Raw genomic sequence first — 13,120 nt, 5'->3', positions numbered from 1 at the left:
AGATAACGTCTGGCAGTTATGAGCCTGCCATGCCAAAGGTGCTCATTTCGGTCATCATTCGTTTCATCATTAGATGTACCTTTTGCCCAGTCTTTCTCTTATTCTTTATCTCTTGGTTGTGCTTATGAATCATTTCGACTGGTCAACCCCTCCTTTACCAATCTTTTATATATTCTCTTTTTTTTATATGATGCTAATCAATGTCACCCTGACTTTCAAAGCCTCAGAAATGCCTTTGTGACCCTTTCAAGATTGACCATGAATTGCCTTGTTTCTCATTTGTTCTTGATTTTTTTTGCATCAGGATACGATGTGGACTTTTTAGGGGATCTTTGAACCTATTCTACATTATATCTATTTTTTATCTATTAGCGCCACAAAATCTTGCAGGATTTATGTTTGCAAATGGCTGGGGACTCAGCTGTTAAAAAAAACGCCAATAATTTCTAATTTTACAGGTGAGGTGATTATTTTTTTCCGCACAGCTTGTTTGTTAATAGCCTTTTACCTTTATAGACAAAATAATGATTGGAAGTTAGTCTTTTATTTACTCAAATTATATTTTTCTATTCCCTATTATATGATAAAATAATATGTTTGTTGGACCTAAATGAATAAACGATCTGTAAAAATATATTTTTTCATCCCTGTGCAGTGTTGTAATTGAAGTATGTGGTATGCACTTTGTTATGAGGCTGTGGCCATTGGACCATACAATGGATTAATGCATAGCAGCATAAATAATGAATTGTTAAAAATAATTAATACTTTTTAAAATAAAATAAATATTTTTGTTTATTTCCTGGAAATGTTTATGGTTAGAGACTGAGTTTGTACTCAACAGGCAAAACAGAACTTAAACTTTGCCCTGAATATGTTTAACACTAGTTTCTGCTCATTCCTTAGGCCTCGGAGTTCACATGCGAACTTTGTCCCTATGAGATGCGACCAGATACCAACCGAACAGGGTGTGTTCCAATTCCTATCATCAAATTGGAGTGGCACTCCCCTTGGGCCGTTGTACCAGTCTTCATCTCCATGCTGGGGATTATCGCCACCTCTTTTGTCATAGTTACCTTTGTGAGGTACAACGATACACCCATCGTCCGAGCATCCGGCCGAGAGATGAGTTACGTACTCCTCACTGGAATCTTCCTGTGCTATGCCATCACATTCCTAATGATCGCAACGCCGGATGTGGGTGTTTGTTCACTGCGGAGGATTTTCCTGGGCTTGGGCATGTGTTTCAGCTATGCTGCACTGCTCACAAAGACGAACAGGATACACCGCATCTTTGAGCAAGGGAAAAAGTCAGTAACAGCACCCAGGTAATAAAAAAAAAAGAAAAAAGTTTACAGCGCTATCCATCATAATAGACATTAACATGTGTGCCTCCTCATTATTTATGTCATGTAGTTTTAAATTAAGCTGTTTTATTAATGCAGAAAGCTGTAGCCAGCCACATATACCTCTAACCTACTACTCCCTCATCATTAGTATATTTGAAATCGTTTGTCATCATTACTTTTTCTGTAGAGTTTTAAAGTTAATAATGAGCAGCATACTCATCACTTTACAGGTAGTGTTAAGGGGGTTTCATGTAAGTGGATAAAATGTTATTGCAGGATTTAGTCATTTTAAGCTTCACATACCTGCTAGGCACACAATCATGAGTTTCGCCTTTTTTAACATCTATCTTAAGGGCTTTCAAATGTTTATTTGTATCTCATTCTCATATAGATCAATGATTTAATAGTATTTTTGCAGCTATTCGTCACTATTTTTCAGTTTGTTCTTTTTGAATAGCTTATCTTTTGTCTAATAATGTCTAACTAAAACTTTACTGACTGAGTTTGCACACATGAATCTAAAGAGCTAAATGCACAAAGTTTTAGAAGCTCTAGAAAATGCTTTTTTTGTTAAACTAAGTGAACAGTTTTTTTTAAAAGTGCACTCAAAAAGTATCACATGTCGTGTCCCCCATTTCCTTGGATTGTAGAGTAAGTATTTTTAGGAAGTGGAAGATGTACTTTATAAATCTGGTCACCATGTGCTTTGTGAAAGAGGAAATGTCTGGAGACTTGGCATCATCACAGTAGCACTGGTTGCAGAGGAGATGATAGCGGCAGGCCAAGTGTAGATGACATATGCTTAGGGCTACGAAACATTAACAGGCAGTCTTGGAGGAATTCCCTTTATATAAATGGAGGACTGGGAAAACCCCAAAGTAGATGTGTGGTGAGCCTACTCTTAATGAAGGCATTAGTGTGTTGCAGCAGCTGGGAGAATTCACTTCTCAGCGTTCATTGGCAACTTTACTTCTGTAAAAGGAGGGTTTGGTTCATGACGGAGCCTTTCATTTTTGAGGATTAGTGTACTTTCCTTCCTGGCTGTAGAAAAGTGAACCATCTTTTGATCTCTGTTGGGTTGAGGAGTAACTGTCTAGTCCATATGGTTTCTACATTTGAACGAGGGAGAGTCAATGGAGAGTCTCCATTTAAACTACTTCTTTGAGTTTTAGAGATGATTTTCTTCTGTATAATTCTTTATGTAGTATCCTATAATGTATATATGTATAAGGAATCTCCAGCCAAGTTTGAACGATTGGACTCGTTTCTTCTTTCCTATGAAATCCTTGATAAGATGGTTGAAAGGCACATTTCTTTTTAAGGTGGTTGGGGTCAGTCTTAGCTGCGGGTTGAGGAGCTTCTCTGTAAGGGAGGATGTTGCGTTGATTAGGGAATCTTATGATTGCATCCTTGACACATTCTGTTGGAGGTATTTTTTCCACATTCCACATGGAGGAAACCCTGTGGGGACCCACGATTTTTGGAAAGACCATAAATCTCTTCTGGCCTGGAGACCCATTGGATTCCCATGACAGATGGATAAACATGTTTTTTAATAAAACATGGACTTATGTGAACTTTTCTTCCTCTGCAGGTTCATCTCTCCTGCCTCGCAGCTAGTCATTACCTTCTCCCTAATCTCAGTTCAGCTTCTTGGCGTTTTCGTCTGGTTCGCTGTAGACCCTCCCCACACCGTAGTGGACTATGGGGAGCAGCGGACCCAAGACCCCATGGCAGCCCGTGGAGTCCTGAAATGTGACATCTCAGACCTCTCTCTCATCTGCTCTTTGGGTTACTCAATCCTGCTAATGGTGACGTGCACAGTTTATGCCATTAAGACACGAGGCGTACCTGAAACCTTCAACGAGGCCAAGCCCATCGGGTTTACCATGTATACCACATGTATTATCTGGCTGGCCTTCATCCCCATCTTCTTTGGGACATCACAATCTGCAGAAAGGGTGAGTAAACTACACTATTTACTTGAATATAAGACAGTAGACTGAGTGCTGAATGGGGGCACACTTGAGGGCAAATGATGTTGGGTCTACCCCATCTTTCATTTATTAACTGCTGGAGATGGGCATAAGCCCCTCAATAACCCCGTGTACGAGTGAAGGTAATTGATGGATAGACACCAGACTGAAGTTTTTTTTTTTTTTCCCAGATAGACATAGGCACTTATCATCACTCAAGTCAGCTATTGAAAACAATTTTCTTATATCACCATTGTTTCTTTTTAACTGTAAACAACTTGGCTTCTTGAATTCTCTCATTTAAGTAATATAAGCATGTGGTAACTATAGTAAAACATGTCTTTAATCCCAGTTTTCAAACTTCTGAGATTAAAAACCCCAGCTCTTGATTTTAATGGGCAGATGCATCAATTAGCTTCAGCAATATTATTGGCTTAGAGTCAATATCTACTTACAACCTCTTGGGGGTATAAGAGGATTTTCTGACTGCTGATTAACTGGACTTAAGCCCATATTTAATTTTTTAATAGGGTTGCAGAAAAAACATAATTAATTCTACATATTTCTGAAAATGCAATGGCTGTAAAATGTTACTTGGCAAGATCAGTGATTGAGTGAACATATGTGAGGTTTAACTGATTTACCCTGTACTAAGTGGGGAGTAGTTATATAATACAAACTAGAGAGGAATAGTAAAGTTATGAGAGTGAAAACACTGCTGGATGTGTAGTAAGCTTTTATTATTTTTTTTTATTTCAGTGTACTGATACCAAAAGTTGTTTGATTTAATTCACATCACTTCATTTACAGGATCTAGTAATATACAGTGTTCTATATTTCAGTGGAATATTTTGTCTGTAGAGATTGTGAAGTCATGTGACCACTGTCTGAAGTAACGTGAGGGACTTGTAGAATCTTTAAACAAAAAAGATAAGAACTGTTCACTTCACTATTATTAATTTCATAAACAAAAATTTTCCTAAACACATTTTTTTTTTCTTTTTTTCCTGAAATTAATAGTGTTTCCCCAAATACCTAATTTGGCAAAACTAAATACTTTTTACATTTATTGAAAAAAGTAATAATAATTTTTCACCTTAATCTGCTCTTACTGCTTTGATCTGGATCCATTTTTATCCCAATCATGGCCATGCTTCACAAAAATAAAATGACTAGGGCTCAATATTGCCTCCGATTGACATTAGCTTCCTTTTGTTTTTGGTTGGCTTCACAATTTTGATTTATCTGAAAATAAGCTCAACATATAGTTCTTTAAGTCTTCTTTGATATAAGATCTCAACAAAATCACAGTATGATGATGATTTCTTCCTCTGCCTTCTAATTGAGGGGTCACCACATCAAGTCAAGTTACTCAAAGCTTTGCCAGAGTTTTTACTCTGACAGCCCTTATTAATGGAACAGGGATTTTAACACCAACAGTTATACTGTACTCTAAGTTCTATTTGAGTCTTATGCCTTTTGAAATGTAATATTGTTTTGCGCTTTTTCACTCTGGATCTTGCACTTTTCTTCATTATTTCCACAACTAAGCTGGGAGTTCCACACTTACTCGCCTGCATTGCTTTGGTTTGTTTACCAAATATGCACAGTGTTATTTCTATGGTCTTGTGGTGTTGTTGTGATAAATATACACAGAAGAGCTTTATATAGCAACAAACTGAGCAGAAAATGTTTAAAAAAAAACAGTAAGAAACCAAAGTGAGTAACCACCCTATACATTTGACGTGTTATTATGAGACTATTCCCCTTTTTAAGATAATGATAGTGTTACCGGCGCCAGCCCTAGGGGTAAGCTGGGCGGTAGCAAGTGGCACACAGCTAGCGTAGGCTGTGTTGCCTAAAACAAAGTCTCTGGCTGTAGGTCTGTCGACAGATTCAATTCAATTCAGTTTATTTATATAGCGCCAAATTCACAACACGTCATCTCAAGGCACTTTACAGTTCAACCAGATCATACAGTCAAATTGATACAAAGTTTTCTATCTAAGGAAAACCAGTTGATTGCATTGACTCATTGACTCAAATACAATCCCTCACACTAAGCATGCTTGTAGCGACAGTGGAGAGGAAAAACTCCCTTTTAACAGGAAGAAACCTCCAGCAGAACCAGGCTCAGTGTGAGCGGCCATCTGCCAAGGCCGACTGGGGTTCAAGGAGACAGAAGCAGAGATACAAGCAGCTGTAAAACGCGGCCCCGTCCAGGAAACACACAGCCAGGCAGACGAGCTCCAAGGCAGCTCCCATGCCAGAGGATGAAGAGAGCACATCCACCCAGCCACGGCCAGAGAAACAGGACCACACCTGAAGACAGGCCGATCTCCAACATCTACAAACAAGGGTGTTGATGGAAGCAGCACAGCTGATGTTTCTTTCCTGGATGACGTCACAGCCAAACAGGAACAGACGAGGCAAAGCTACTCTGAGGGACAGATGAGGGAGACACGTTAACAGACCATAGCTCATTTACTTCTGACACTTAACACAATTATCACATTAACACATCCATACAATAGACAATAATCCATAAAATAACAACACAATAAATAATAGCAATTAAATTAAAATCAATACACATAATTAACAAAATGTAAAAAAGTACAAATAATAAAATATAGACTTTAAATAATAACACAATAAATAATAGTAATTAAATTAAACCAATACACACAATTAACAAAATGTAAAAAGTACAAATAATAAAATATAGACTTTAAATAAAATATAATTCACATCAATCATAAAATATATCAAAAAGATAATATAATAACATTAAACACGTTTTCCTCACTTTAATATCATTCTATCATTGCAGCAAAATGCTTATTTTACTTGTTAGTGCCAAAAACACTATCATCACGTCACTTCCGCTCTCACTCACATACACACACAGAAGCGCGGAGCTAGATCAAAAGAAAAGCGCCTCTGAATGGCGGGCTGAACCACTAACGCACACCCAACATGGCAGTCTCAATAACCCGAACACAGACGCTCCAACTTATGTGAGCACGCCAGAAACTTATCCACAGAGCACACACTGGCTCCATACGTCGGTTTCAGACCACCAAACCATCCGCAATCAGCAAAGCGACCACACTAAACGGCGGAGGCACACACACACTACAAAACGTACTGATACTTCGTCCTTAAGTTTTTTAGAAACAGCAACCGTTTCACCAGCGTTTCCACACTAACACACACTCATCTACATGTTATCAGGACCACGTTTAAGTTCACATATTTTATGTTTTATCGACATACCTGTGGACAGATGAGGGAGACACTTTAACAGACCATAGCTCATTTACTTCTGAGCAGCGCCTGCGTGAGAGCCCTCTATGCCCACAGTGGCGCAACTGCACCCTCTGCTGGTGTGGATGTACACAGGGACCTTTACTATATAGAGTACACATTAGTATTGCAATACAAAAAAATTGAGGGGGTGTCTGTTTTCATAAAAACTTATAATATAGCGTTTTTTTTCAACCTACTACACTCTCCCCTGCTTCAAGAGATGACTCCGGCATCTTGTACTAAAGTGTATAGTCAGGTCAACATACAGTCAGTGTCAGCATGTATGGTCCTGTAATAATGTCAAAAGAGTACTAAGTCTCGTCACAAGTTTAACATGTCCGTACTGGAATAGGGTAATAGTACATGTCAGGTTGTGTCGGGTAAAAGGTCATGGGATAAGGAGTACAGGCAAACATCATGTTCGCTCCTGCATGCCAAGGTTGATAAGAAGGCTGTCCAAACTGATTGTAAGTGAACACTTCTCGGGGTTTGACAGTTCTCACTGATCTTCGTACTGTTGCAACGTTCTCTTCTTGCACATTAGTGTCACAACCTTGAGCATCTGGTACAGTGTTGTTCATTTCATTATCCTCAACAGGAACAGTTTCACTCATATTGCCCATAGCATCACTTGTGTCCGGTACGGGTATCTCCTCAGCTGGTGTTGTGACAGTAGGCCGTGTCCGTGGTGCTGAATCTTGAACAACAGCTGGGATTGGTACTCTTGGATGTTCTATTTCAACATGGGGTTGTGTACGTTGTTCATGTGTGTTAGATGGTTGAATACTGTTTCTTACAGGTTGGAATTCAGGGGCTGCGGCTCTGAGTTCAGGCTGTGTTTGAGGTTTTGGTCTCAGATTATACACAGGTACACGTTGCCAGTGATATGTGTATTCCTTCTCTTCATCAGACTGTTCTGACTCTTGCATAGCAGCTTCCTGAGTTTTCCCTTGTCCTTTTTTGTGATTTTGTCTTTTCCGGTTCACATTTTGACTTTGTCCTTGTTCTAGCGGTAAATCATTGACTTGTAATAGGAGATTTCTGTGTAGGACTCGAAGACTGCGGTCTCCTGTTTCCGCCTGAACACGATATACAGGTCCCTCTCCTATCTTTTCAACAACTCGATGAATACACTTTTCCCAATAAGCTCTTAGTTTACCGGGACCTCCACGTTCGGAAAGATTTCTTACTAATACTCGGTCTCCTGGTTGCAAAGGGATGCCTTTTGTATGTTGGTCGTAATGCTTTTTTCCTTTTGCTGAGCTTTTGTGGCTGTTTTCAGAAGCGATTTTGTATGCCTCTTGCATACGAGATGCCCATTTTTCTGCATACTCTTGTCTTGTTTTACACTCACTGTCAGGTTTTATGTCGAAGAGTAAATCTACTGGCAGTCTAGGTGCTCTCCCATAAAGCAAAAAAAATGGTGAGTAACCAGTTGCTTCATGTCTCGTACAATTGTACGCGTGAAGAATGTGTGGTAGATGGTCTTTCCACTCTGATTTCTTTTCTTCATGTAGAGTGCGTAACATTTGTAAGAGTGTTCTGTTTAGACGTTCAACAGGATTCCCCTGAGGGTGGTAGGGGGTTGTTCGAGAATGAGCTATTCCTGCAAGTTGTTGGAGTCTTTGGAACAGGCTGTTTTCGAACTCCCGGCCCTGGTCATGGTGGAGTTTCTCAGGGTACCCGAATCTAGGGATAAAGTCAAAAAATATCTTCTCCGCAGCAGTTTTGCCAGACTTATTTTTAGTCGGATAGGCTTGCGCAAAACGCGTAAAGTGATCTACCAGGACTAAAATATACTCATAACCGCCTTTACTCGGTTCGAGATGCAGGTAGTCTACTGATATGAGTTCAAATGGCGTACTTGTAGTGATCGAACCCAAAGGTGCTTTATCTGGAACACATGGTCGTTTTTGTTTAATGCATGTGCACTGACGAATTACATAATCTTCAATTTCACGCTGCATGAAGGGCCAAAAGAAGCGTTCTCTGACTAGGTGAATGACTTTGTCGGCGCCTACATGTCCCATATCGTCATGCAATTGTTTTAGAACAGTCTTTCTTAGTTTTGTGGGAAGAACTAACTGTTTTCTCGGTCCAGTGTATCGGTACAGTAGTCCTTTGTCAAGTTTTAGTCTGTTCCATTCATGTACAAGTCTCTTTGTTTCAGGCGTCATTTTTTTCTTGTCTTTTTCATTAGGATTCCATCCTCTTTCTTCAACTGTATCACCTCTGCAATTGGAGCATCCTCTTTTTGAGCTGCTTTGATGTCCTCAGGAGAGAGTACAGGTGTTCCTTCTTCGTGTGTGTCGTTTGTATTTGAGTTTAACTGTAATGCGGCAACCCAAGGTACCTCACTGTCTCGCATTGCTTTATCTCCTTGCCAAATTGCAGATATGACCTCTGGAGGCATTGTCTCTGAATATTCGGACAAGTGATCTGACAGTTGGACAGGATATCTGGACAGTGTGTCTGCGTCTGCGTTTGATTTGCCAGGGCAATACTTGATGGAAAAATGAAAGTCCGCTAGCTCACCCACCCACCGATGCCCTACTGCGTTTAACTTGGCCGTGCTCAAAACGTATGTAAAGGGATTATTATCGGTGTACACTGTAAAAGTGGGAGCGTAATAAAGGTAATCCCTAAATTTATCACAGATTGCCCACTTTAACGCGAGAAACTCTAGTTTTCCAGAATGAAGGTGATAGTTTTTCTCTGCAGGTGTAAGAGTCCTGGAACCATATGCTATGACGCGAAATTTGTTTCCCTGTTGTTGGTAAAGTACGGCTCCAAGGCCTTCATTTGAAGCATCGGTGTGGAGGACAAAAGGCAAATCAAAGTCGGGATATGCGAGAATAGGTGGATTTGTCAGCATATCGACAAAGCGTGACACTACTGCGCTGTGTTCTTGTGTCCATCTGACTGGTGTCTTTGAGGGAAGTTGACCACTATTGTTACTGTTTGGTTTTGTCTTGCTAGATCTGACTTGTTTTGGTTTGGGATCTAACTCACTGGGACTCTCAATTAGCTTAAACAGCGGTCTTGCTAATCTGGAAAAGTCCTGAATAAATGTCCGGTAGTAACCTAAGAAACCTAGCAGAGCCCTCACTTCTCCTACATTCTGTGGTTCTCGGTCTCTAAGCTGGTAAACTGCTTCTAGGTCTTTGGGGTCTATCTGGCCACCTTCGTTAGTCACAAGACGACCTACGTACCTAATCTGTCTCTTAAACAGTTCGCACTTGTTAGGACGTAACTTAACACCATGTTCTCTAAGCCTGTGTAGAACACGTCTAAGGTGATCTATGTGGTCAGAGAAAGTCTTAGAGTAACACAACACGTCATCTAAGTAGGGAGAACAACACTCATCCCTTAACCCCTCAAGCACTCCTTCCATGCATCTTTGAAACGCCGCTGGGGCGTTGGTAAGGCCAAATGGGAGACGGTTCCACTCATATAACCCCCAAGGTGTGCTAAAAGCGGTGAGATGTTTGGAATTTTCTTCCACGAACCCTTGGTGGTAAGCACTGCCTTGGTCGAGTATTGAGAACCACGAGTAGCCTCCCAAGTTATCCAACAGGTCTTGGATGCGGGGGAGTGGGTGACGGTCGGGGATGGTTTTGCGATTTAATCCCCTAAAGTCGACAAACAAGCGTAAAGACATGTCCTTTTTTCTGACACAGACCACTGGTGAGGAGTACGGAGATGTGGACTTCCTAATCCAGCCATGGTCGAGCAGCTTTTGGACATAATCTTTCACCTCCTTGTACAAAGGTTTGGGAATCGAGTTGTACGAAGTTTGGACTGGTACATTGTCGGTACGATTGATTTTGAGTTGCAAACTTGGAATACAGCCAATGTCTGACTCAGTTTGGGCAAAAACATCAGACTCTTCAAACAACATGTCTTTTACTACTCTCTGCTCATGTTCTTTAAGGTGGGATAAATCGACAGGTGGATGCCATCTTTGAGTTGTATTCTTTGTCTGGCATTTGTCATTGTTTGTCTGATTGTGACTTGGGTTGACAGAACATGTGTTCACACATGGTTGGGACTCTGAAATATCTGAAGCACAGTTGACAGGTCTTATTTCAGTAACTTCTTCTAACGTGCCAAGAACAGTTCTCTTTGGAAGGTAAATGTCATGTTTAGTGGTGTTCTGTACAGGGATTTTTACAGTCTTTGTTGAACCACTAGGTACATCTACTAATGCAGTGAACAAATCTAAACCATCAGGGCAGTAGCTTTCTACGCTAGGCTGAAAGAACATTGCCCCGCCTGCTGGCAATTCTCTTATCCTGCAGCGAATTTCACAAATTTGACCTGCATGGACCATGACACCCTTTTTACCAGTTTTAACATTACACTCTTTGCAATTGTCAGCTGGTGGCGAAATCTCAAGTGCGGACACTAAAGCTTTAGCTGTACTGTCATTAACACTTAAAGCTTCTCTGAGTAAATCTGTGATATGAGAGTCATTGTCTTTGTTAGCTCTGATTATCTCAGCAATAACATTACTGCCTAAGATGGGGTGATTAAGACAGTTCTGAGTGACTAGAATAGGGACTTGAATAGTGACATGTCCATAATTCTTACTTAGAATTTGGAGCTCTATGTCTGCCCATCCTTCAAACGGAACATCTGTGCCGTTTGCAGCAGAGATTTCCAATGGTTTGTCTGACAGGAGAGATTCAAGGGGTTGAATGGGAACATTGGGTAATGTCTTTTTCATCCAGTTTTCTCCCACCATTGTCACTTGGGCTCCTGAATCAAGTAGCATTTGAATTGGAGCTCCATTGAGAGCACATGAAACCATGCATCTTTTACCTATGAGCTGTGCAAGTCTCTTCCGTGGTGAAGGTTGAGTTGACTTTGTAGTTTTCAGATGACTCTTGGATGGGGGCGCATGGGCTTTCCCGGTCACTGACTGCCCCTCTCCAGCGACCTCTTCACGTTTCCCGACACCTTCGGTTGTAAACAGCCTATGGCCCTGTGTCCTGCTTGGCCACACACAAAACAATGTTGACAAGAAGTTTTGTTTTGTTGTACACAAGATTTGCATCTGCCTCGGGTCTCCGCTGGCACCTGTGAGCTGTGTCTTTGAGGACTAGAGTCAACAGGTAGAGTGTTATCAGGTAGTCTGGTCATTTGAGCAAGATGTTTAGTCAGTGAGGACACTTGTGCTGTCAGTTCTCTAATAGCATCTTGTTGAATCTGTCGGTCTTTGTCAATTTTGCTGTCTTTAGTCCTGTCACCACTGTCAAGAGTTGCAACAGTCACTGTCTTCGTCTTAATAGTTGTACCCAATCTTTTCTGTCTTTGGGCTTCTTCACTGGTAGACTTCGTGATTTGCTCAAGTAAGAAGTCGTCACTAACTTGCATGTCATTGAGGTAAGGTTTTAAGTCACGTCTCACATAGTCATTTTTCTCATTTAACCCTTGATAGAGTGTATGGAGAAAAGTACCTCGTACAAGCTTCACATCATAGTTAAAACCAGTACCGACTTGTTGTGACTCAAAAAGAACACACTGTTTTAAGCCCATTATTCTGTATAAAAACCGTTGTGAACTTTCTTTGTCTGACTGTTTGGCATTAGTTAGTTCTTGGAAAAGTTCAGTACTGCTTTTATCACGAATGTGAGAGCGAAGAAACCTCTTAAGTTCATCAACATTTAAGTCACTCTTGTTAGTTAACATGTCTCTAAATGTACCAGGTTTTGTGATTTTAAGTACACTTCTAATCAATTCAGACTCAGTGAACCCTTCTTGTAAACCTTCATCGATTTGTTTGCACAGATTACCATAAGAGATGTCTGAACCAGTATCTGATATTTGTCCACCATAGAGTTTAAACTCTCTGCGTGGTAGCAGACTTGCTACATCACTAAGACTCAATACCTGATTTCTAGAGCTTGAGGACGGACTAGCCATACCCCGTGGAGGAGCGAAAGTTCTTGTAGTTTCAGGTGGAGCGGTGAGACCCTTCTGCGTTGCACTAGTGTCTCTGTCTTCTCCAGGGGATAAGGGAGGTAATGGGTGATGGGGAAGGTCTTTCGGCTGGGGTGGTGAAGGGGGGGAAATGTCTCTGGGGGGTGTAAAGGAGCGTGTGGGGGAAAGGTCAGGTTCTGGGGTGGAGGGGAGTGGGATAGCAGTTGGGTCGACCTTCCGGACATAAGTTGACTCCTCAACTCTAGTCGGTTCAGCATCTGTAGACTTCAGTAGATCGGTGATTAGGTCATCTAGGAGGAGTAGATGGGACATGCCTTCATCCTCCATAGACTTCAACTTGTCGCTTCTCAAGTAGTCAACGATCAGCTCATACAGGTCAATGTCACTTAGCTCTTCAATGTTGGCCTCTGCAGTGCCGTCATCAATAGAAAGGACAATTGCTTGTAGCTGACTTGTACTCAAACTAGAAAGCTGTCTCTGGATCTTGACGATCAGCACCCGCCGTGGTGTATTAGTGGCCATGACATTCAATGGTGG

General features: G+C 41.0%; 1 protein-coding gene across 4 annotated transcripts in view; it reads left to right on the top strand.

Moving 5' to 3' along the window:
- The window catches only part of grm8a (glutamate receptor, metabotropic 8a), a 400,661-nt gene that overhangs the window by 356,184 nt on the left and 31,357 nt on the right, over window positions 1-13,120 (top strand). For all 4 annotated transcript variants that reach the window (XM_038272284.1, XM_038272281.1, XM_038272283.1 and 1 more), the window contains 2 exons: window positions 907-1,328; window positions 2,944-3,310. In XM_038272284.1, coding sequence (XP_038128212.1) covers window positions 907-1,328; window positions 2,944-3,310 — 789 coding nt within the window. The remainder of the gene's footprint in view (window positions 1-906; window positions 1,329-2,943; window positions 3,311-13,120) is intronic.

This window comes from Cyprinodon tularosa, unplaced genomic scaffold, assembly GCF_016077235.1.
Source record: "Cyprinodon tularosa strain WSP-4 unplaced genomic scaffold, ASM1607723v1 ctg821, whole genome shotgun sequence".
NCBI lineage: Eukaryota > Metazoa > Chordata > Actinopteri > Cyprinodontiformes > Cyprinodontidae > Cyprinodon > Cyprinodon tularosa.
Note: the sequence above shows the minus strand (reverse complement) of the source record. Positions and strands in the feature narration are given on the sequence as shown.